The sequence below is a fragment of the Gastrolobium bilobum genome, unplaced genomic scaffold (genome assembly GCF_033153095.1).
Source record: "Gastrolobium bilobum isolate Gb01-03AN ecotype WA unplaced genomic scaffold, APGP_CSIRO_Gbil_v1 utg4434, whole genome shotgun sequence".
NCBI classification, from domain to species: domain Eukaryota; kingdom Viridiplantae; phylum Streptophyta; class Magnoliopsida; order Fabales; family Fabaceae; genus Gastrolobium; species Gastrolobium bilobum.
The window spans coordinates 133,173-157,496 of record NW_026896289.1 but is presented as its reverse complement, the minus strand read 5'-3'; the positions used below and the strand labels follow the sequence as shown (position 1 = coordinate 157,496).

The window sequence follows — 24,324 nt, the reverse complement described above, 5'->3', positions numbered from 1 at the left end:
CGTTGATTTTCATCAATCAACGGTTATTATTTTCGCAAATCAAACTCATTAATTAATATTTAATTTGCAATGGAAGATAATCGTTGAGTGGTGAAAATCAACGGTTAAGATATGATTGTAAAATGTTGTAAACAAAAATAAGTTGTAAGTATAACCTTTCCCTTTTTTATTGACTCTTGTAATTTTGAATGTTTGTTAAAAATTCATATGGTTTTTTAAAATCTTATAAATCCATATTGTCCTTTCAAATCTTATAAATTCTATTAAAATCCTTTAAAATACAATCTTATGAAATCTAGATTGTAAAAATAGTATTTTAAAAATGTCTTTAAAGTCTCTCCAATTCTAAATAGTCTTTTAAAATCTATAAGATTTTTTAGCTCAAAAAAGTCTTTTAAAATCCTAATCCAATACACCCCTTAAGTGATATGGATTGAAATTTGACCCTATGAAAGAATATACACCTAAAAGGATTTAGTGAAAAAGCTATCGTAAGTAGTGTATTAAAAATCACACTAGTTATTTAAAGATTCACCATTTACTAGTCTAAATGTAGTTGAATTAATATAAAATTAGCAATAATCGAGTATATTTTTTTAATATTATATAATATATTAAATAATAAACAAACAGAAAATTAAAAGAAATTATATTGAACAAAATTTTCGATTGATATATGTTTTGAGTGAGTACGTTGATATAGTAAAGAATATTGGGTAAGTGTTTAGGCTATGTTGTGATGAGTATCATCTCGTCTCAATGTGTAAGCTTAGAATAAGGGTGTGCATGACAACTATTTTGTTCTCAACACTGTTTCTGAAAAATAACAATTATTTCTATTTTTGTGCTTTGGAACAGTTTTTGAAAAAGAATCAGAATTGTGTTTGATAACAAAACAAATAATAGAATAAAATCATTCTTATTAAGCATAAAAAAATTTCGGATCATCACTTTCATTTTCCTATAGTGTGTTGGTGTGGTAGTTGTGGTGGTGGTAACGGCAGTGGTTGCGGTGATAATAGTGGTGATGTCGTGGCGATGATGACAGTTGCGGTGGCATGATGATAGTGGTAGTGGTGGTGGTGGTGAAGAGGTGATGGCAGTGGCTTCAACGATGGTGATAAGTTAGTGGTGGTGAAGGCACTGGCTGCGGTGATGATGGTGGTATGGTTGTGGTGGTGGTGGTGGTGGTTACGATAGTAGCTAAGGTGAGGGTGGTGGTAATGGTGGCCATGGTGGTGGCAGAAGTGGTGTAGTGGTGGTGGTGGCAGTGATGGTATGGTGGTGGTGACGATAGTGGCTACGACGATGGTCGCAGTGGCATGGTGATGGTGGTGGTGACGATAGTGGCTACGACGATGGTCGCAGTGGCATGGTGATGGTGGTGGTGGTGGTGGTGGTGACAGAAGTGGCTGCAACGATGGCGGTGGTAATGGTGGCGGTGGTGGTAGTGGTGGTGATGGCGTAGCACTGACATGGTGATGATAGTGGTGGTGATAGTGGAGACGGCAATGACTACGACAATGCTAGTGATGATGATAGTAATGGTGGAGAGCATGGTAGTCAAAAACGCGTTATAAAACGTGAAATCGCTGCTTTTACGTTTTATTTTAAAAAAAAAGTTTTCGTTTCAACATAAAAGCATAAAGATGACAAAAGCATAAAAATGCTGCTATTAAACGTGAAAACGTTAAAACGCACCATTTTTAAAAAAAACTAAAATATCTCATTTTGTCATAAAGTGGTGTTTACTTGATAGGGTTATAGTCAGACTCAGAGAGCATCATTTTCAATCTTTTGTTTCGCTGCACGCTGCACCGCTTGCTCAACAAAAATCAATCTTGAGACCGACCCATATTTGTTCTAGCTGTTTCGCCGGAACTGCTGGTCGGTCAGATCTTCTTGATTGCGCCCTCCTTCCACTATCACTTCACTCCAACATCGCCGGTTAGTTTTTTTTTATTTGAAACCTTTATTGTCTAGAATCAAAAGAATCCTAATTGAGTAGGGTGGATCTTTAAGAGAATAAATTTCCTCTCATTTATAATAAAAAAAATCTTCCAGAACCCTTTTTTTTCCTATTCGCCAAAACTTAAACCTGAGACCTTGCATAAATAATTAATTAATATTTTCGTGATTATCATTCATTGTTCGTTGCAAACATATGATGAAGTGTAATATGAATAGCCATTAATACTTGTGCTATAAATGTTACAGCTATTTGTTAAAAACAAACAAATTTTGAATTTAATATAAAAAAGTAAAAGAAAACAAAGAAATTTACTTTGGGTTTCAGCTCACTGGTCTACCGAAAAAGAAAAAATAAATAAATTTGATTGACGTTAGATTCCATTAGACAACAAAATTAGAATTATAATCCAGAATTTTAATGTATATCTGGTTCAGCTTATTAAGACTAGTTTACCATTCAAAAAAATTATTATTTTAGAACACAAAACAGATTTAGCATTCTATTTTAGACATCAGAATTGAAATGCATAAATAGAATTGAAATATCTTGGAAATTAAGTCGTTCAATTATTCTGAATGCATCATGCACTGGTTAAGCTTTTCTGCTTACTCCTTTTTTTGTAGTTTTGAAAATGGCTTCTAGTGGAAGTGCTCTAGCTGTTTGTAACAATTCAACGCCTTCTGTCCCTGTTATCCCTCTGAGTGGAGCAAGAAAATCTTCAAGAACTTACAAGAATGCTCTTGGAAGTAGAATTGATGTGGCATGGAAACATGGAGTTTGGTTGATGGAGGTACCAACAAAATTAAATGCAATTATTGTCAAAAGATTATACAAGGAGGTGTTTATAGAATGAAGCATCATTTGGCTTGCACTCAAAAAGATGTTGGAATATGCAAATATGTTCCTGAGGCAGTCAAGAAAGAAATGTGGGACATTGTATGTGGTTTGCAAAAAATATTAAATAAGAAATCAAGCATTGATTATGAGGATGAGGTTGTAGAAGTTGGTGAAAAAAGATCACGTGATGAAGATAATGAGAGCTTGATAACTCATATTTTGTTACACTTATTTATTACTCTTGGTTGGTATTTTTATGATTTATTTGAATTAAATAAAGGTCTTTTGGGTCAATTCACTATTCTAGATTTTAGTTGGGTTTAATTGATTTTCGTCATAATTTTCCAGATTTACACTACTTTTGTATTTTGACCATATCTCACTCTACAGATGTCCGATTGACTCCTTTCTTGTTGCTATTTGCAGCTAAGAGATAGGACTACAATCTCTATTTCAGCTTTTGAAGCCCAATTCGGACGGAAAGATGGTCGAAACTTGATCTCAAGATGACGTATTTTGCTGGAATTTTATTTTGACGTTTGGACTTGTAATTCACATTAGGACCCAATGTGTTTAGGGCCCAAGGCCATGTTTTATTTTATTGTTTTATTTTTTATTTAGCTTTTATTTTATCTTTGGGCTGAAGCGATGAAACCCTAGCCGTCCTGCGTGACGGCTATTTAAAGGGTACTCTAGGAAACCCTTGGGAGTCAGTGCTTACAACAGAAAAGTATTTTCTCTGAAGCGTTCTTCGCGTTCTTCATCTTTTTCTTCTTCATCTTCTTATTTCAATTATGCTTGCCTTAGCCATGCGAGTCTAAGAACCTTTTAATCAACCTAAGGGTAATGGATTCCATGGATTAGCCTTGAGGGTCTGCGTTTATTTCAAATCAGTTTTCGTTTCCCCTCCCAACTCAGATTGATATCGTGCGATCGTGGATATTCAATCTGAGGTTCGCGATTATGGAAAGGGATTAATCATCAGATTTGATGATTAGGTTGATTGACCCTATGACCTTAAATCAAGCGGGCTGATACTCTGCGATTGTATGAGTAGAAGCATCGACTTTGATCAAATGCTAAGCGATCGCTTAGAGAAGGTTGTCAATTGGAAATAAGGATTCTGATCTGATTGACAGATCAATCACGATTCTGATATTTTCTTATCCGAGGAAAGACGTCCATGGATCCCAAACCTTAGGTTGGTTAATTTTTAATTACGAATTTTTATTCCAAATTTATATTCTGCCTTTTTAATTATTGAATCAAAATCCAAAACCCCCTTTTAATTTTCTGTTCTCATAAGCGATTTTAACCAAAACAATTTCCTTGAGAGACGACTTAGGGTTTCCACTTTACTGCAAATTTTCTGAACCCTAATTAAAAAATAATTTTTAATTTGCGCGAGTTCGACATCTCGTGTCAGAGCTCTAGGAATATCTTCAAGAAAAGAGGAGTAAGCAGCCAACCTACAATCAATAATATTTTTAAGAAGAGTTTAAGAGAAGGTGCATGTGAGAAAATTGCTTCTTTTTTCTATAACAATGCCATATCGTTCAATGTGGCACGAAGTGTTGAATTTCAAGAGATGTTTGGAATGGTTGCCCGACACGGTATTGGATTTAAGCCACTATCCTACTATGAAATTAGAGAATTTTTTTTGAAGAAACAATATATAGAAACAATGCAAAGTATTGAAAAACGTAAAGCTTATTAGAAGGATATGGGCTGCTCCATAATGGCAGATGGATGGACAGATAAAAGGAGGAGGACGTTTATAAACTTCTTAGTGAACAGCTCAAAAGGAAGTGTGTTTTTGAAGTCAATAGATGCATCTCACATCACCAAAATAGCTGAAAAGATATTCCATATGATTGATGCAGTAGTTGAGGAAGTAGGAGAAGAAAATGTTGTCCAAATTATGACGGATAACGCTGCAAACTATAAAGCTGCTGGAGCATTGTTGATGGCAAAAAGACAAAGGTTGTATTGGATACCTTGAACGGCTCATTGTATTGACCTAATGTTGGAGGACTTTGAGAAGAAGTAGCTAGTTCATCACGAGACAATTGCAAAAGGAAGAAAAAGTACTACATATATATATATATATATATATATATATATATATATATATATATATATATTCAAGGACTTCTTTAATTTCCATATTGCAATTTCATACAAATGGAAGAGATTTGGTGAGACCAGGCAAGACTCGTTTTGCCACATCTTATCTTACTTTGGGGTGCCTCAATGACAACAAGGCAGCATTGATAAGGATGTTTATATCAGATCAATGGATGTCTAGCAAGTTTGCTAAAACAAATGATGGCAAGTATATTGCAGACGTGGTTATGGATAAGGAGTTTTGGAAAAATGTTGTGAAATGTTTAAAGGGTGCTTTTCCACTTATCAAAGTGCTTCGTTTGGTGGATTCAGATGAGAAGCCAGCCATGGGGTTCATTTATGATGAGATAATTCTGGCTAAAAAGAAAATTCAGAAGGCATTTAATGGTGTAGAAAGAAGGTAATATAATTTTTTTTGAATCTAATATATTTTTTTAACTTCTGTTTGCTATTTCGAATCTAATGTAATTTTTTTATTTGTCATTCTTTATTCTTTAGTTATCAGCCTCTATGTGATATCATTGACGCTAGATGGGACAATCAATTGATGAGGCCTTTGCATGCTGCAGGCTATTTCCTCAACCCTCAAATACAATATAAGCTAGGTTTTCGTGCTGATTGTGAAGTTAAAAATGGACTATATCAGTGTTTAGAAAGGTTGGTGGAAAGTGCTGAAGAAAGAAGAAAGATTGATGATCAAATGGATGATTTCAAGTTACAATTAGGGAGATTTGGTTGTGAATTAGCCTAAGGTGGCATTTATTCAAAATCTCCAACACAATGGTGGGAATGTTATAGGTTTGAGAATCCAGAGCTCCAAAGATTTGCAATGTGCATCTCAAGCTTGACATGTAGTTCCTCTGGTTGTGAGAGGAATTGGAGTACCTTTGAGATGGTAAATTTTCTTTAATATGTAAACTGGGTTTGTGCTTGCTATATAATTAAAAATACAAACCTACTTGTTGTATATTAATTGTGTTTATTTTTGTTTAGGTCCACTCAGAGAGAAGAAACCGCTTGAAACAAAAGAAAATGAATGATGTTGTGTTTGTGATGACAAATTCAAAATTGGTCAGGAAGAAGCAAGTTAGAGAAATTGTTGAATATAACATTGATGATGTTTCATCCGAAGATGAATGGATTGTGGAAAATGAAGAAACTTTATCTAATGTTGAAGGTTTACATGAAGACAATTTTGATTTCAAAGTGGATACTTTAATTGAAGAAGACTTGGCTCAACTTCGAAGAGAGGGTGACCCTGGTGATGTTGGTGCCTCTATAGATGATATGGTGATCCCTAATTTTGAGTTTGACAATGAGGTTGATGGAAGAGGAAGAGAAGATGTCATGCTGATGCATCATGATGTAGTTGAAGATTATGTGGAGCATAATCTCTTTGATGATAATGACTTGAATGATTTATTAGCTTAGAGTGTGACAATTATTTAAATTAGAGTTGGATATTGAGTTGCGCTGAATTGAAATTAGACTTGAATTTTGAACTATATTGAAGTTGTTTGCCTTTGTTTGATTAGTATTTGATGATAATGTTGGATCTGTTGATTGATATTGGATTGATTGGTATATGTATGGATGGTGGCAGGTGGCTTTCTTTTCTTAATTTTATATATATATATATATATATATATATATATATATATATATATATATAGGTAAAATCTACGTTTTGTATTACGATTTTACGTTTTACGATTTTTCATTTCTCTTCCGTTTTTTGGTAAAACTCGTTTTTAACTACCTTGGATGAGAGTGATTGAAAGAAACAAGTGTTTCTCATTTTGTGCCCGGAAACAAAAAAACAAAAAAAAATTGTTCTTTTTCTGTTCCCCATAACAGAAATTGAACCGGTTCATTCTGGGAACAAAAAAATAAATCGATTTTGTCAAACACTATTTCTATCCATTTCTGTTCCTGAGAACAAAAATTGAAAAAATGAATGATTTTGGGAAGGCTGTCATACACATCCTAAATGGCTGGATAGAATGTGATTGAAGTCTCTTGCCTTTGACACTGTAGATGTATTTATAGTAGTCGTCATGAGTATGGGTGTTAAAAGAGCCAGAGGTCTTTGGCTTGGCCTGTGTAGGCCTGGCTTGACCTGTCTAATTTGGTTGTTGGATACAGACTTGAATTTATGTAAAAGCTCATTTAACAAAAAGGCCTCAGACTCCAATTGAAAAGTCTAACCTTAGAGCCTATCGGGCTGGCTTGATATACTAACTCGTATTTTTATTTTATATTTTTTATATTACTCATTTATTAACTCAACTTAATTTTCACTTCCTCTTCGTGGTCCATCATCATTTTACTTTCTCTCCCTCACTCCACTTCTTCTCCTCTCTTCCTCTCTCTCTCTACACCGCTGGAGACAACACTAGACGAGCACAACTGCAGCAAAGGAGAAAAGCTCACTAAAGGAGAAGGTTGGTGGTTGGTGAACCCTAACTGATCTTCTTCTAGAAAATTGTTATGTGCTATAGAATGTTACGTGCAAGGGAACCTACTCATTTAGTTAAGTCAGAGCTAAAGTGTTATCTTGAAGATAATGTTTATATAAGTGAGAATAATTCTCATCTTTCATTTGATGCCTTGGAATGGTGGAAGAGCAATAACATGAAGTATAAGATTTTATCAAGTATAACAAAAGATATATTAGTAGTACCAGTCTCTACAATCGCATCTGAATCTTCATTTAGTGCTGAGGAAGAGTCATTGATGCTTATCGGACAAGTTTAGTTGGAAATACGATTCAAGCATTACTTTGTGGTGCAGATTGGTTACATAACAAGTATGGCATAAGGAAAAAACATAAGGTAATAATTTACTTAATTTAAATTGTTTTATATCTTATGATATTATATTTGAATGTCAAAAATAATCCGACTTATAATTTGCAGTGCATTGGAAATTTTTTTTGTTTTTTTTATTTAAGTAGGAGGAGGAAACATCGCAATATATTAAATTGTTGATATGAGTATATTAAATTGTTTACGTATAATTTGTTTTCTTTTGTTCATTTGGTTATGCAGAATTTTGCCCTACTTTAGTTTATTGGTTAAGCACACTTTTTGAATGATTTTATTCTATATTATGTTGTTTGGATATAATTGAGTTTATGAATCTTTGTGAAATTATTTGTATTGTTGATCGTATATTCTGTTTGGATAAATTTTTGTTGTCTTATTTTTTTTAACAAGTTAAACCAAGATTTTATTTTTTTATAAATAAGTTAGGCCACGGGCCGATAATTATATTCATAACAGGTTATAGGTTAGACCAATCTGGCATATTTAAACACAAGCTTAGCCTGTCAAGATCAGAGTCTAACCTGATCCGGCCCATTAACACCCCTACTCATGAGCAGTTATAAAAATAGGATCATGGGCTTGCAGTAGTAGTTATGATGATCGCGGCTTCAGCGTTGCGGAATGGGGAAAGATTGTTGGTTTGAGCCCGTGATCCGGGCACGTCGCCAAAGTGTTAGTCAGAAGTGTCATCCCGGGGAGGTAGCCTCAGGACCCTGAATCGGCATCATCTTTGGGCTTGAGCCCAACGGGCTAACCAGGTATAAACCCGGAACATTAAGCCCCCAGCTCGGAGTAACAAGTAAAAGTACGTTGAAGTGATGATGCCCTAACTGATCATTATTCTCTTGACTCGCCCTGTCAATAGTCATTTCTCTTTTAATTCGGATTGTGCCATTATGCCGCGCATCACATCTTTATTGGTTACAGTCTTTCCCTATGGCTCGAGATGAAATCACATCATTATTTTTTAAATTTAAAATGCCAACAGTCATATATCCATTATATCTCTTCTTTTTCTCCTGTTTCGTCTGGATATCCTTGCTTCCATTTCTTTTTTTTAATATTCTCATTGCCATTATTTTCCTAGCGTTGTCAACGCTTCAGACATCTCCGGAGGTATTCTACAAATTTGTCATCCTTTATAGAATCGCATCCCAAGTAACTTTCTTTTTTCTTCTTCATATGTTCATCTTTGCTTGGTGTTCTTTGTCTCCTTTCGTTCTGTTCGATTTTTAGAGTAATCTCATGGGTAATCATCATAGAACAACCGATATCTTGAATGAGAGAGGTTTTATTGATAGGTTGTATTTCTTTGATTTGATGAGGAAGGGGTTTCAGTCACTAGGTAGGGGTTCTAGGCCATCTGGTAGGGGTTTTAGTCATGGTTGTAGAGCTTTTTTTTCCCTTGATCGAGTTCCGGGCGGATCAGGTTTCCTTTATGCCTTTTGTCGACTTCAGATACTAATTTGTCTTATTATCCGACTTACGACTTAGAGTCTAACCGTGCCTTTTCTTTCAGGTACTTGTCGAGAAATTGCCCTTATCACACGCTTCCCATTTTGCTCCTCTGTCCGACTTGGCGGGTTTAGAATAGGAGGATGAAGAAACTTTAGGCCTACGTTTATCTTACGAAGAAGATCGGGTTTCCTTACAGTCGAAGTTACGTTCCTTAAGTCTTTCTAATGAGACAAGTAACAAATCCTCCCGAGTTAAAGCCCTGGGAGCTTATGAGAGGATATGCTCTTATTCCGGGTAAGGTGAAAAGACTTTTTTCTTCGTATACAAATGTTTATTCTTGAAATTGGGAGTCTGTCTTCCTTTTTTTGACTTTCAGATAGATGTTCTTCACTACCTTGATGTGGCACCTTCTCAACTTAATTGGATTTGGACTTTACTCTGATAGATATTTGAATTATGAAAATGGATATGAGTTGGACCTTATATTGAATATTTGAATAGTTTGGAAAGTTATGTGCCCCGTAGCAACTGACATATTCAAAGAAGAAATTTTCAAATATGATAATTATGACATTATCGAATTTTTTTATTTTTTTTTTGATCGAATTTTCCTTATTGTATGTGATTGTAATAAATTAATAGTGGGAGGACAGCTTTGGGATGGTACCTCCTAAAGTGATGAACACAATTTTTGGGCTTTATGCCTTCGATATATTTATACGATGTGAACAGATATTATCTGTTCTTCTCAAAGTGGTATCTGGCAGGATATCCGGATACTAGAAGCAACTTTGGGAAGAGGTGCACACACTAGGAAGAGATATTTTTAACAATGACCAAATTGTTGATATGTGACTGGCAGGATATCCGGGTCACAGGGTAGACTGACAAGATCTCCGGGTCTACCATGGTTCTCTTCCCACTAAATGAATTTAATAAAGATAATAATTGAGATAATTATATATATATATAGGAAAAGTATTTCTCCAGTCACCGGAGATAAAGTTATCTCTAGTGAGCTCAAAACGACGTCGTTTTGGGATTATAAGATTAAAAAATTATAATGATAAAGACTAATATAACCCTGCAATATATTATAATTACAAAAACACCTTGATCTTCGCCCCAAAACGACGTCGTTATGAGCTCACCGGAGATAACTTATCTCCATTGACTGGAGAAATCCTTTACCATATATATATATATATATATATATATATATATATATATATGAGTTAGGATCATTTTATACTAGTGTAAGTTACACTCTCAATCTTGATTGTTGATCCCGCTTATATCTAAGGGCTCTAATTTTTTAGTAATATGAGCCATTGGATATAAGTGGATCAATACTCAAGATTGAGTGTAAGACTTCTAACTCTTACACCGGTGTAAGAATATTCTGCCCTTATATATATATGATGAATATTGAAATTGATGTTTGATTCAATTGTTATGTGATTACAAATTTTATTTGATTATTATTTTTGAGTTATATAATTGTGTTTTGATTAGGATTACCAGCTTTGCTGACTTTTGTTTTTTGTTTGACTGCAATGATCCTTCGGGGGAGCATATTTTCAGTAAATCAGGTTGCAAGGAATCGGGCTAGCAGTAGGCAGTGAGGATAACGACTCAGGATTTCTAGTTACTTATAAATATTATGTATAAAAATGTAGTCTTAGATTTTTATTTGAATGTAATAGAGTTAGCCTTGTACTTGTCCCTGTACAGGTGCGGCGGTAACATTTCTCCAAATTAGTTTTAGATTAACTTCCGCAATATTTATATTATCATAATTATATAAAATGTGAATTTTGACAATTTATTTATTATAAGAATATTTTATAAATTGTTAGAAATTTGGGGGTGTTACACCATCCCAACATGTGTTGTTTCTTTCAAGTCTTTGAGATGGTTTGCCAGGCTTACGGGTTAGCATATTCCTGTCGCGTCTTTTTCTGTCTTTTTGCAGTGTTCTACAATGCAATGGAAAATGGTAGCAATCGTTTTAGTTGGATATCTTTGAAAGTTTGCCCCGATCTAAGATGGTGGACCATTTTGAAGATAATTGGAAAATCTCCAAGGAAGATTACTTCAAGATTTGTGATCCTGAAACTCTCTATTCTACTCCTTCTGATTCTTCTTCATCTAGTGTCGCGGTGCCTTCCCCTTTCTTTTTAAACGAGGATGGGTCTCCTCGGTTCCCTCTATCCTAGAACCAAGCTTATTATACTCCCTCTGCTCAAGTGTTTCCTCGTAATCCATAGAATTTGGAGGGTAAAGTGCTAGAGACTTACAATTGATTTAAGGATCTAGCTACTGAGTTGGCTAAGGGTGTAGCCATTATCTCTTGTCGGATCTTGGTATCCTATTCATCCTTAGATTTGATCCGAGCTTCCCTCTATGAGTGTCACTCACTACTTTATTTTTGTTATCTTAATTTTTATTCTCTAACAATTTTTCTATGTTTCCAATAGAGGCAATGGATCCTTCCTTTTTTGCCCGAAAAAAGTGCTTGTCGAGAAGAAGTTGACTCAATCTCAAGAAAAGCAATCTCCTATTTTCGGGAAAAGTTCCCTTTCTACCGTCTAGGCTACGTTCGGCATTTGTTCTGCCCATTCACATCTGTTCAAATCGATCTTGATTACAAGCTGATTTTGGCGACCTCCGCCACCTAAAATGAGTTCGAGTTATATTGCCTAAAACAAAGCCGAGTGTCGTGTCAGAACAAATTTTGTAAACGAAGGAATCTAGTCTCTCTCTCGTCCTTATGCCCAAAATTCCCTTAAAAATTTAGAACCTTACTTTTCACCCGTGCTATGTGAAAAATGGGATAAATTTTCTCAGGATCAACTCATCGACAAATATGCGGCCATAAGGGATTCTTCTATAAGGGAGTCGCATTTCTATAAGATGGCACTTTTAGCTCTTGTGGACCACAAAGAACTTTTATCTGAGGTCCGAGAACTCCAAAACTTCAAAGAAAGATTTAACACCGAGCAAGAGGCTCTAAAGGACCTTCCAAGTTAGCCGCCAACTTTTCGTCCACGATGTTCTTATTCCCTACATCGGCTCTCCTGATGACTAAGTCTCCGACTTGAAAGGTTCTTTTCACTACAACCCGGTTGTACTTGGCTGTTGTCCGTTGCTTTAAGGCTAACTCGACAATCGTTGTTTTCTCCCTTTCTTCTTCAACTAGGTCAATCTTCATGAACTCTTCATTTGCTTCTTCTTTCTCTTCTTCCATAATCCTTCTTCTCCATGAAGGTTCTCTGACTTTCACTGGCAGCATTGCATCAAATCCATACACCATTTTGAACGGAGTTTCTAGCTAGTGTGCTAAACTGAACCGAGGTCTGATACCCCTATAACACATTGTCCAGCTCGTCCAACCATTTGCCTTTACATCCTTCTACTCTTCTCTTCAGCCCATTGGTAAGGATTTTGTTCGCTGATTCAATCTGCATGTTAGTCTATGGGTGCTCCACTACAGAAAAGTGGTGTTTAACTCCCATGTTGGCAACGGTTTCTCGAAACTTCTTATTGATAAATTGTGTGTCATTTTCCGTTATGATTATCTCGGTTATGCCAAATCTGTGATAATTGCTACGGGCTCCGTCTCTATCCACTTGGTGAAATAGTCGGCTGCTACGATAAGATACTTCAGTCCTCCTGCGACTTTGGGAAATGGGTATAAACCCGGAACAATATAAAAAATTGTATTATACATCTTGTAATATTGTTAGATAAAAAATTAAATAGTAATAATTCATGTATAGACCTTATAGGAATCTTTATTTGTCTCAAGAAAATATATTTAATTTAAGTAAGGAAAAAAAATAATTTAACCAATTTTTCACTATAAGTTTTTATCGATCTTAATCTCATATTCACTATTTTTGTATCTATTTGATCGATTCTTCACTTGCTCTCTTATTGTCCAAATTTTTGAGTTCCGGATTTAATAACTTAATCGTTTTACCAAATTTTTGTCGAATAGGTCAATTAATCTGATTTTTTTTTTTTATCGCTGATAATATGTTCTGCTTTTAGGTTTGGTATGCTCCACTCTCCTTAAAATTTTAAAAATAACATAAATATGCATGTCGAAGGAAAATAAAATTACGATGAAAGTTCATGAGCACGTTCCGACAATGTCCGTTAGCATGGAATAATGGCAATGGCCAATGAATGTGAATCTTGGACGTTTGTGGGGTTGGGGGAAGAAAATAAAGAAAAGGACCGAAAGAAAAAAGCTCAAATTGTAAACTTGAGAAATGTACGAAAATAAAAAAATAAATAAAATCAGAAGTGGGCCTCAAATTCAACGCGAAACAGCTGTCTGTAACCTCCTCTCATGCTAGCCCTTAATTTGTCACGTGCCATCAACGAATTTATTTCTTAAAAAAAAAAAATCGTACGCCGTACAGATACAGAAAACTCTGATACATGCATGGGTACGTCCTTTGCCCCGTACTACTTTTCCACTAACTATCGTCCCGTTTCTTTAGGCTTCAAACAAATCGTGCACATCACATGACTTTCTTTCCCTAGTCCTTAATTTTATCATTTTTTATTCATTTTTTATTGTGAGAATTCAGTACAAGGATTGTTATTCACACCGGATGAGTGGTTTCGGAATAGCTCAATTTTATCATTTAGTAATGAACTCACACCAATTGAAGAAAATGTAAAAATACATATAAGGGCATTCTGACACTCAAGTGAAAAAAAAAAAGGACAAGTATGGGCAAAGATATCAATATACTGAGTCTTTTGATGTGTGTACTTATATAAGAAGTGGGTTAGTAAATTTAGAGGTGAGGGGTGTATATATTATTGGATTTAGACTCAGGAAAAACATATAAGTCCAATTATGTAGGCCTGTATCAATTCATTACCCTCATACCATTTATTTTATAAATTTCCCGTAAAACTTTTTCTGAAATGATATATCAAGTCTTGTATACAAAAGAATAAATAGCTCACATATATAAATACTTCATCATTAAGAAAGCATATTTAAGAATATCTCCTAGTCAACAATAGCTGCATAGATACTTTCTGCTTCTCTGGAATCACACCTCAAGTCACCTACACCTACTACCAAAAAGAAGATTTTACCACCTCATCCACTTATTGGGAACAAGCAGCAAATCTCCTAAAATTGATCATCCCCCATTATAAATATCAATGTTCTAAACATAAGGTGATCATCTTTTCCTATATACCTAAACTCGCTTACATAAAATCTGACTTAAGTGTAAAATATTTTGTAAGTACACCTCCAACTTTGTTCTCTCAAAGAGCTATGGAAAAACAACTTCAAACCTGTATAACAACAATCTCATAGTCAGCATAGGAAATCCTGGATCAAAACTCAAAAATGGTGATGGGATTATTTAGGAAGTTTAATTTTAACCGTGTAAGAGCATTTGCAATGTGAGGATTTTAATTGAGCTACTAGGAAAACATCCGTTGGAAAAGACAGAAATAATTAATCTAAAACCAAAATATTTGGTTAAAATTCGGGAAAAAAAGAGGAAAGAAATAAAACTCTATTTTGATCCTTTAAAAATAATTTTTTGGGATAGGATATTGTGACACACAAATAATATTACGCACAATGTTACGATCACATCTTAACCGTTGATTTCTGCTAATCAACGATTATCAAATCAAACTCATTAATTAATTATTAATTCGTAATAAATGATAATCGTTGATTGGCAGAAATCAACGGTTAAGATGTGGTCGTAACATTGTGCGTAACATTATTTAGGTGTCACAATATCTTATCCCTAATTTTTTTTATCAATTTAGTCGTTAAAATTTCATTTAAAAAAAAATTCAACACCGCGTTTATTTGAATTTAACAATGTTAACTTTAAAATTTTATTTATAATGTTAATTAAAAGATAATATAATATTTTAATTTAGCCAATTAGACCAAAATGATTTTGTCTGGCCAAAATATATTTAAAAATTCCAAATGAAATATTATATCACATACAATTCTAAAGTGATGTATAATATTTGACAATACAATATTGCTTTAGCCTAATTGTATATATGCCATAGTTATCAATATCATACGATACACGATACAATTCATATGATATGAAATGATTTACAAACCCAGCAATACGTATCGTAGAGTGTATCAGAAAAGGGTTTGTATGGAACGATACAATACTGTATTATACGATACGATACGTGTATCTTACGATACGAAAACTAAATCAAATTTTTTAATTTTAAATATAAAAAAGAAATAAAGATTTGATTTGTGATTTAAATTAAAAAAAATCTAAAAAGTTATTATTTTAAGGAAAAGAAAGTAAAGTCAACATCATCATACAAGAACAAAATAATATCAATAGGTTTGATAAACGAAATGATATTGCCAATAAGAATGACTACCCTAATCAAGATGATGATGGAATAGTTATGTCACTGATAGTGATAGTAGTGATAATAATAGTCTTAATGATTGATGAGCTGGAGAATAACTGGTTTGCACTTTAGTTACTTATGTATTTTGCTTATTCGATCCTTTTTGAAATTTGAATTTATTTGATATTAATTATATTATATATTTTTAAATTATTTTTTATTATATCTCTGTATCTTTTTTTTTTTTTTGATAACATATATCTCTGTATCTTACGATTTAATACTATTCACGATACACGATTCAAAAATTGGTCAAACAATACACGATTCATATTGCGATTCAACAACCTTGATATATGCCATCATATTTTAGCGTTAAAAAAAATAAAATAAAATAATAGCATTAAACTTAAATATATGAGAATGGAAAAATTAGGGAATTCAAGTTTTAGGAACTGAATCGGTTTAATTTTATATTTAAGAGACTAAATTCTTAAATGATATATTTTTCAAGGACCAAAATAAGGTCTTAATTAAAATATTATGCTCAAAATATAGACTTTTTAATTTATTTACTTAAAAAAACAAAAATTTCAACGGCAAGAACATTAGGAGTTTTAATAAGAAGAGAACAATTCTTTCCTGAAACGAAATTTCAGAGAGTTGGTATAAGTTAATTAGTGATATATTTAATTTAATTTTTCAAATGCGAGCAAATAAAACATAATAACTTATTAATGATGTAATAATTCATGATATACATCTCACTATATAAATTGAGTTTAATGAAAACAATTTTATATATATGTAATTTAAAAAATCAAAATCAATTAAAAATGCACTATGTAGGGTTAAGTCGATACCTTATGCAGGGTTTTGGTGTTACAAAAAAACAAATTAAGCAACTACTAAAATAGAATGGTGTCTAAATAACACCACTATTTAAGCAAATACCACAAATAGTCGCATCTTTACATGAAAAAAAAAAAACAAAAGGCATAAACATATAAAAGAAAAAGCAAGCATTTTCAAATAAAAAATAACTTTTCATTTTCTCATTTTCTCATTTTCTAAACGGGCACTTATTTGCCAGCAAAAGGACCAGGGTTTTGGATGGGCAGTTAGTTGGCCCAGCCCAAATCAAATTGTTATCATGAGGTCAAGGTACTTTTTTTCTTGTCCCAGGTACACGGTGCCAATGGCGTTAGAGGAAGCAACTTGACACCTGATTTTTTTCTTGTCTATGTTTTTTTTAGTCTTCTGAACCAGCTCCTCCTTTCGACTAGTATGGTTGAGTACTGTCGGATCCTATATAAGAGGCTATTCTTTCAAAATTATTTTTTTCATTTTTATGGCTCGAATTCGAAACCTCTAATTAAGGGATACAAACTCTTTACCACTTGGGCCAAAAGTGTTTGGTTCTTGCCTTGTATTTGTTTATGATCCAACTAAACATGTTAATTTCTAGTTGCAGAAATTTTCAACCATGATGGAATATGTGGATATTACCACCAATTTGGTCCTTACAGAGAATTCTATGTGCCATACAAGTTTCTGGCTTACCAGGTTATGTCAATTTTACCAAGAAAATGTTCTGTATTTTCTTTCCCACCTTCTTCCAGTCAATCAAATTCCAAAATCTCAGAGCAACAAGCATTAAATCAAGGATTATCTAGGATTCCTAGGTATTCAAAACGATATGTACGTTTGCAGAGTTACAGTTGAATCGTCAAGAAAACCACATCCAAGTTGAGTGTTAAGAGGGACCGGTGGCAAAAGGTTATGTCAGCAAAGTGAGAAAAGCAATGTTAGTGAGAGATCATTACCCAGATTTCCATAGCCTTAACTTTGTGTTAAATTGAGTTTCTTATTAATTATTACAACTTCTCATCCAAGTGGACCAAATTTGAAATTTAAAAAACAAGTGTTAACCTATTAACCAAGTTTCCAATTTCCATCTTGCTGTTCATTTTCTTAATTGATAAATCAACGCACCTCAATGCATCTCTTTCTTTCTTTTTCTTTTCTTTTTTTAATTTTAAAGGAGCATCGAAGACGTTGCCAGAGATATAAGGTCGTTTACTTAAGAAAAACAAAAATTTAAAACAAGTAAGACAGCGGATTTTTCATATTAAAATTTCAAATAGTCATGTCAAAATTGTTTATCTATTTTTATTTTCTTAGACATTAATTAAATACGGTTCAGTTAAAATATTTCAATATTTTTTTTGAGTGAACTCAAGGATATCCTCACCCCACATAAGATGGGACTAATCCCTTTCGCGGATTGAGAGGGCAAGAGTTTCTCCGCTACCCACAAAGTGTGTTTACCAGAATTCGAACTCAAGCCCTAAATATTTCAATATTAAAGAATAGAGAGATAGATACAAAATTTTAACATTTCCTAAATAATATTATTTGTTTAAAATGATATTAAAGAATAGTCATTCCACCTTGTAAATCCATCACATGCATTTAACTCAAATCAACTTAACTCACATGTGCAAGTTGGGTTGGGTTGGGAAAAATAGAATTCCAATCTAGTCACTTTAAGGGGGCGTTTGGTAGAGGAGAAATATTTTTTTATATGGGAAATAATTGTTACTAGAATGTAGCCGGAAATATATTTTACTGAAATATTATTAAAAAGATGTTCGGTAGACTTATATTTTCCTGAAAAAATTAAGATTATTTCACTGAGTTTGTGTTTGACCAAAATAACCTCAGCTTTACCCTTTTGATTCAAAATTTCTAACGTTCCTTCCTGAAGACAAACTGAAAGAGATCTGAGTTTGAAGTGAGTCAGATCTATTGACGGCAGGGAGCTATGCAAAATAACCCAGCTTTGCTTTGGTGGGAGCTTTGCAAAATAATATCCCACTTTTTAGCGAGAAAAAAAAAACCCATACAGTTACTTAGGGGTTCCAACATGGGAGTAGCTTGTTCAAAGGATGCAGCCCAGATTTCAACAATCTACAAGTATACCTTCCAATGGAAGTAGCATGTGGTTCTCTTCTGCGAAGACCTTATCCTCAGATTGTACAAGGACAAGGTCAGTTTTGTCAATAACTTTGCGTCTCACTTTTTCATTCCCCGGGTAGCGAAAAACTCCACATATTTTTTGAATTTCATATTTGTCAATCCGTACCAAAATTATCAAGCACTCACATTTTTTCGTAAACAATTTTAGCCAGGGAAGTTATAGATTTGGGGCTACCAAACGCAGGTAACAGTTTTCCCTTACCTGCCTTTCTCGGACATTCAAAAATAAGCCGGCTACCAAACACGCCCTAAATTGTTTTTAATGAGTGGGTAAAGTTAAAAAAATACCACTAACTCAATCAAATCCATGCATTTTATACTTCTCCATTAATATCTTCATTCGTAAAGTATAATACAAATTGGCCTTGCATTACTAAATACTTAAAGTAGATACATACAATTTAAAATTAAATAAAATGTCTTTCGATATCCGAAATTCAATTGGGATAGGATAATTTGTTGAGAACATAATGACGATCGAGCTTTTCAATAATAATAATAATAAGACAAGCACATGTATCAAAAATAAAATAAAATAAGACAAGCAAAACTGGTGACTGACCTTCTCATTTCTGAACTTGAGAGCTGTTGGCGCCCATGAGCCAGATGGGCTCCACTTTTCGATTCCAGCCCAGGTTCACCGATGGCTGGTACAGCGATGCATTCCTTCAGTTCGTACGTAGTTGCACCCAATTTACAGTGTTGCTCCGACATGTAACGCTCTCAAAAGGGTTTTTTAATTTTACCAATGACTTTGCGCAATAATGCCCATTACTTTTTTCTCAAATATAATGATGATGATGATGTCCACAACTTTCTTATAATGCCCGTGCCAGCCTCTACCTCTTTTCATAGAGCTTTCCTGTGTAATACAAATACTTTTCACGATAAGTATATACAAATGATGTGTGAACAAAAGCACTTGCATATTCTCAACTAAAATTTCACAAAAAAATTATAAAAAAATAAAAAATCTACGTTGGCAGAACAATTGGCGTGAAACGGGACATATGGGGATATTTGCGACATTCGGTTATTACAAATGCTCTTATTCCAGAGAAATTCTAAAACGATCTCAAGTGTATTCCTGTAGTAGTTTGTAACTGTTCGAATTTAAATTGTTAATTTCTTTATTTTATACAGGCAAGAATCAACGTAGGTTTTACATCATAATCATTAAATACAAGTGAAATAAATTAACAACTAATAATAAAGGTAAGATTTCTTATATTTATATTAGTGAATATTTTATAAATATGTTGTCATTATGATATTCTTAAGTAAGGTTGTTGAATCACAACACGTATCGTGTATCATTTAGTCGTCTTTTCTATCTTGTATTGTGAATCGTATCGAATCATACGATACAGAAATATAATAAAAAATAATTTAAAAATATGTAATATAATTAATATCACATAAATTCAAGTTTCAAAAAGGATCCAATAAGAAAAATACATAAGTAATTATAGTGCCAACCAGTTATTTTCCGACTTATCAATCATTAAGACTAATATTATCACTACTATTACTATCAATCAGCATCTATCAGTGACATAATCCATCATCCTCTTCCAAAAAGGATCCTTTTAGATTTTTTTTAATTTAAATTGCAAATCAAATCTTTTTTTCTTTTTTTATATTACAAATTACAAATTTTGATTTACTTTTTGTATCGTATCATATCGTAAGATACAGTATCGTATCGTTCGGTACAAGTCTGTTTCTGATACACTCCACAATCGATACATATCGTTGTGTTTGTAAATCGTATCTTATCGTATGAATCATATCGTGTATCGTAAGTAGGGGTGTTAACGAGCCGAGACGAGCCGAGTTTTGGTCTTAACGGGCCGAGCCTGTGTTCAAATGTGTCAGACTGGCCTTAGCCTGTTACCTGTTACGAATATAATATCAGCCTGTGGCCTGACTCATTTTTAAAAAATAAAAGCCTTGTTTATCCTGTTAGCCTGTTTAAAAAAATTAAGACAACAAAAATTTATCCAAACAAAATATACAATCAACAGCACTAGTAATTCCATAAATATTCATAAATTTAATGTATATCCAAATAGCATAATATAAAACAAAATCATTTAAAAAGTCTGTTTAATTAATAAAATGGGATGAAATGAATTGAGAAGAGAGAGAGGGGCTATCACAAGTAGTATAAAAAATAAAATAATAAAATATTAGGCAAGTCTGAGAGGCTCTAAGGTCGGGGTTTTGAATTGGAGTCTGAGGCTTTTTTATTAAACGAGCTTTTATACAAGTCCAAGTCTGGGTCCAACAATTAATTTTAGACATGTAAGCTCAGGCCTTCACGAGCCGAGACAAAGGCCCCTATAAAGCCCTTGGCTCGTTTAACACCCCTAATCGTAAGATACTGATTACTATGTTCTTAAGTATATATTCAATTTTTCTTTTTCTTTTTGGAAATTATATATATTCAATGTTTCTGATCCTTTAATAAATACATGTTGTCACTCAGACATTTTTTTTTCTGTTCAAGAGACGAATTTCGTTATATATTGAGACAATTGTGTGATGTTCTTGCTCATATCGATAGAGGAGACAAATATTAAGGAAACAATTTTGATACGTCTTAAGGAAACATTTGTCTTCAATCTGATACTGTGGTTGAATTATAAATTTGATTTCTGATTAATTCCTCGAATACATATTTCACCACATAAAGGATTCGGTTTTGTTTCTTGTTTACACATTTTCGGTAACATATTATTAGATGCAAGATAAATACATAATAGTAACGGGATATCTGATATGATGTACCTATTTGTCCAGTATCCCAAAGTAGCTAAAAAAATTTCGAAATCCCGAGTTATATTTGATGTAAGTAAGGCCTCCAATAATTGCGCTAGAGAGACGTTAGATGCCAATAAGTTCTCAGCGGGTCCCATATGAAGCACGCGAGAAACCTAATTAGCGATCGCTTAGCCCATGATCATGATCCCCACACAAGCTACACACTCACACATGTACAATCAATGATCCCTTCCCTATGGCTAAATGTGACTCCTCAATAGACCTATCTGCAGGTTTAATTCCTAGATTGATTCTTTACCATTGCACATTTGCACAAGAGAGCAAAAACAAAGTGGAACAATTTTGTAAGTTTTTTTAGTTTCTAACAATCATGGCCATGGTAATGTCTGTGTTGTCATGGTTTTTGTGTGTTTTGGTAGCAGTCCAATGTGGTTCATGTGCGAAGGACATCTTCATACTGGGAGGACAGAGCAACATGGCTGGTCGTGGAGGTGTTCACATGGGAAAATGGGACGGCAATGTCCCACCGGAGTGCAAGCCCAACCCATCTATTTTGAGGCTAAGTGAAAAACTCCAATGGGAGGAAGCACGTGAGCCTCTGCATGCGGACATTGATGTGGCCAAGACGTGTGGCGTTGGGCCCGGAATGGCTTTTGCAAACGAGGTTGTTAAAGTCTTAGGAGCAGGTTGTGTGGGTCTGGTCCCTTGTGCAGTGGGTGGGACTAGAATTTCTCAGTGGAGCAGAGGGTCACATTTGTATAATGAATTGGTTCAACGATCCACTCACTCAATGAGGGATGGTGGTGGTGGCACAATTCGAGCACTTCTTTGGTATCAAGGTGAGAGTGACACTGTGAGAGAAGAGGATGCTGAGGCATATAAACATAAAATGGAAACCTTTATTATGGACCTTCGCTCAGACCTTCATCTTCCATCTCTCCTTGTTATCCAGGTTAGCCTTTTTTCACTCCCACTATGCTTTTTATGTCTTTTTGTCTTTCTTTCACACACTCTCATTCTCTTTTTGAGTTTTAATTTTAATTTGTGTTTTCCCATCCTCTTTAGATCCAGAGTTATATTGCTTTTGTTATTTAGCGTATTGTCCTATTTTGAAAGCAGACAACGGGGGGGACACAAGTGTATTCGAATTTCGAAAAAGCGTAATTATCAATAGTTGGGGGCTTGTGGCCTTCTATTCAAATTTATGGCTGTTATTTACCAAAAAAAATTTGTGGTTGTTCATATGATTCCAAAGATATTGTAATGACATCTTACTAGTTCAATAAATGGGGCAATATAACAACTAGCATCAACTTTTATTTTATAAAATCCGTGCCAATTTGTTTCCTTATAATTTTAATTTAGCTTTTCTTCCCCTTTTTTATAAAAAAAGAAAAGAAAAAAGTCAGAGAGAATTAAGAGGATGTCAAATGTGGGCGTGTAAAATCTTGTTATGCAGGTAGCACTTGCATCAGGGGAAGGCAAGTTTACAGAGAAGGTGAGACAAGCTCAACTGGGGATCACACTGCCAAACGTCAAGTGTGTTGATGCCAAGGGATTGCGCCTCAAAGCAGATAAACTTCACCTTACCACCATTTCTGAGGTTCACGTAGGCATTCATTTAGCTCATGCCTATCTCGCTTCCGTCAGCCACCAATTTAATCATACGCAACTCAGCTAGTTGAGGATGCATTTGGCTTCTTTTGAAAACATTTCTGACCTATAATTTGGCTTTGGTTTACTGAATGGCTCATTATGTATATTCAATTAATTCAGAACATATATATATATATATATATATATATATATATATATATATATATATAGAGTTAATTTCTTCCAAATTTCATCTTTCAGGCATCTTCAAGAATATTTAAATTGGAGAAAATGTTGATTAAGTGACATATTACATAATTATAACCAATCTTGTTAGAATCGGGATTTTAAATAAAACTGAAGAAAAATTAAAAAATCGTAATACGTAAAATTGTAATATAAAAAAAATCGTAAAAAATCATAAAAACTTGAAAGCGTTTGGAATATTGATAAAATCGATTTGATGAAAAAAATCGTAAAAACATAAAATCGTAGTGATAAATCGAGATTTTAACAACTATAATTATAACCCTCTTAATATGGACTGTCTCGAGGTCTTTTAGTGCGTACAAGACCTTTGATCAAATCAAGTTACCCATGACTCTGATTTGTGTTGATTTTTATTAGGCGAAAATGGACAAAAAAAATTAAAATATTATGATTTTAATACATATTTACGAATATATAGTTGTTTCGAAATTATTTATAGATCTATTGCATTTATTCACGTCTAAATTATGCGTGACTCCCAAGGCATTCACGCCTAATTTAGGCGTGACTCTTCTAGTATTGACATGTGACACAAAAAAATTAATTTATGAACCATATAACTTTGGAAAGTCATTTTTTTAACTCGGGTATCCGAATCAGAATTTTTTTTTTTGATTCCTCATAACTTTACGAGATCTACGCAATGACATCTCATTTGATATATTTTATCTCTCACAAACACAATTCAAATTTACAGTAATGGTATTATAAGAACATTTAAACCCAGAAATCTCCGAGTTCTGAGTTTGTGATTTAATATAAAATAATAAATGAAGATTTGATTTGTGATTTAAATTAAAAAAAAAATAATCAAATTTCCTTCACAAAAAAAGTCAAATTTTTTAATTTTTAATATAAAAAATAAATAAATATTTGATTTGTGATTTAAACTCAAAAATCAATTTAAAAATCTGTATTAATAAAGAAAATAATTAAATAAATATTCTAAATCTATAAAGAAGAAGGATTTTATTTTTAAAAACCATTCATAGGCTATAAGCTTCCAAC

At 33.5% G+C, this 24,324-nt stretch overlaps 1 protein-coding gene and 1 pseudogene across 1 annotated transcript; both read left to right on the top strand.

Annotated features, from left to right (window-relative positions):
- Nucleotides 1-2,603: 2,603 nt before the first annotated feature.
- On the top strand, nucleotides 2,604-6,367 carry LOC133298673 (uncharacterized; annotated as a pseudogene).
- Nucleotides 6,368-21,820: 15,453 nt separating this feature from the next.
- Nucleotides 21,821-23,131, top strand: LOC133298672 (probable carbohydrate esterase At4g34215). Its single transcript, XM_061498002.1, has 2 exons — nucleotides 21,821-22,402; nucleotides 22,910-23,131. Exons 1-2 carry the CDS (start codon nucleotides 21,821-21,823, stop codon nucleotides 23,129-23,131), a joined length of 804 nt encoding a protein of 267 aa, XP_061353986.1.
- The last annotated feature ends 1,193 nt before the right edge of the window (nucleotides 23,132-24,324 follow it).

Bases quoted from the DNA above. Each gene is read 5' to 3' on its own strand.
- LOC133298672 (XM_061498002.1), top strand. From the start codon at position 21,821: ATGGCCATGGTAATGTCTGTGTTGTCATGGTTTTTGTGTGTTTTGGTA. The intron at 22,403-22,909 runs GTTAGCCTTTTT...CTTGTTATGCAG, and splicing joins CATCTCTCCTTGTTATCCAG to GTAGCACTTGCATCAGGGGA.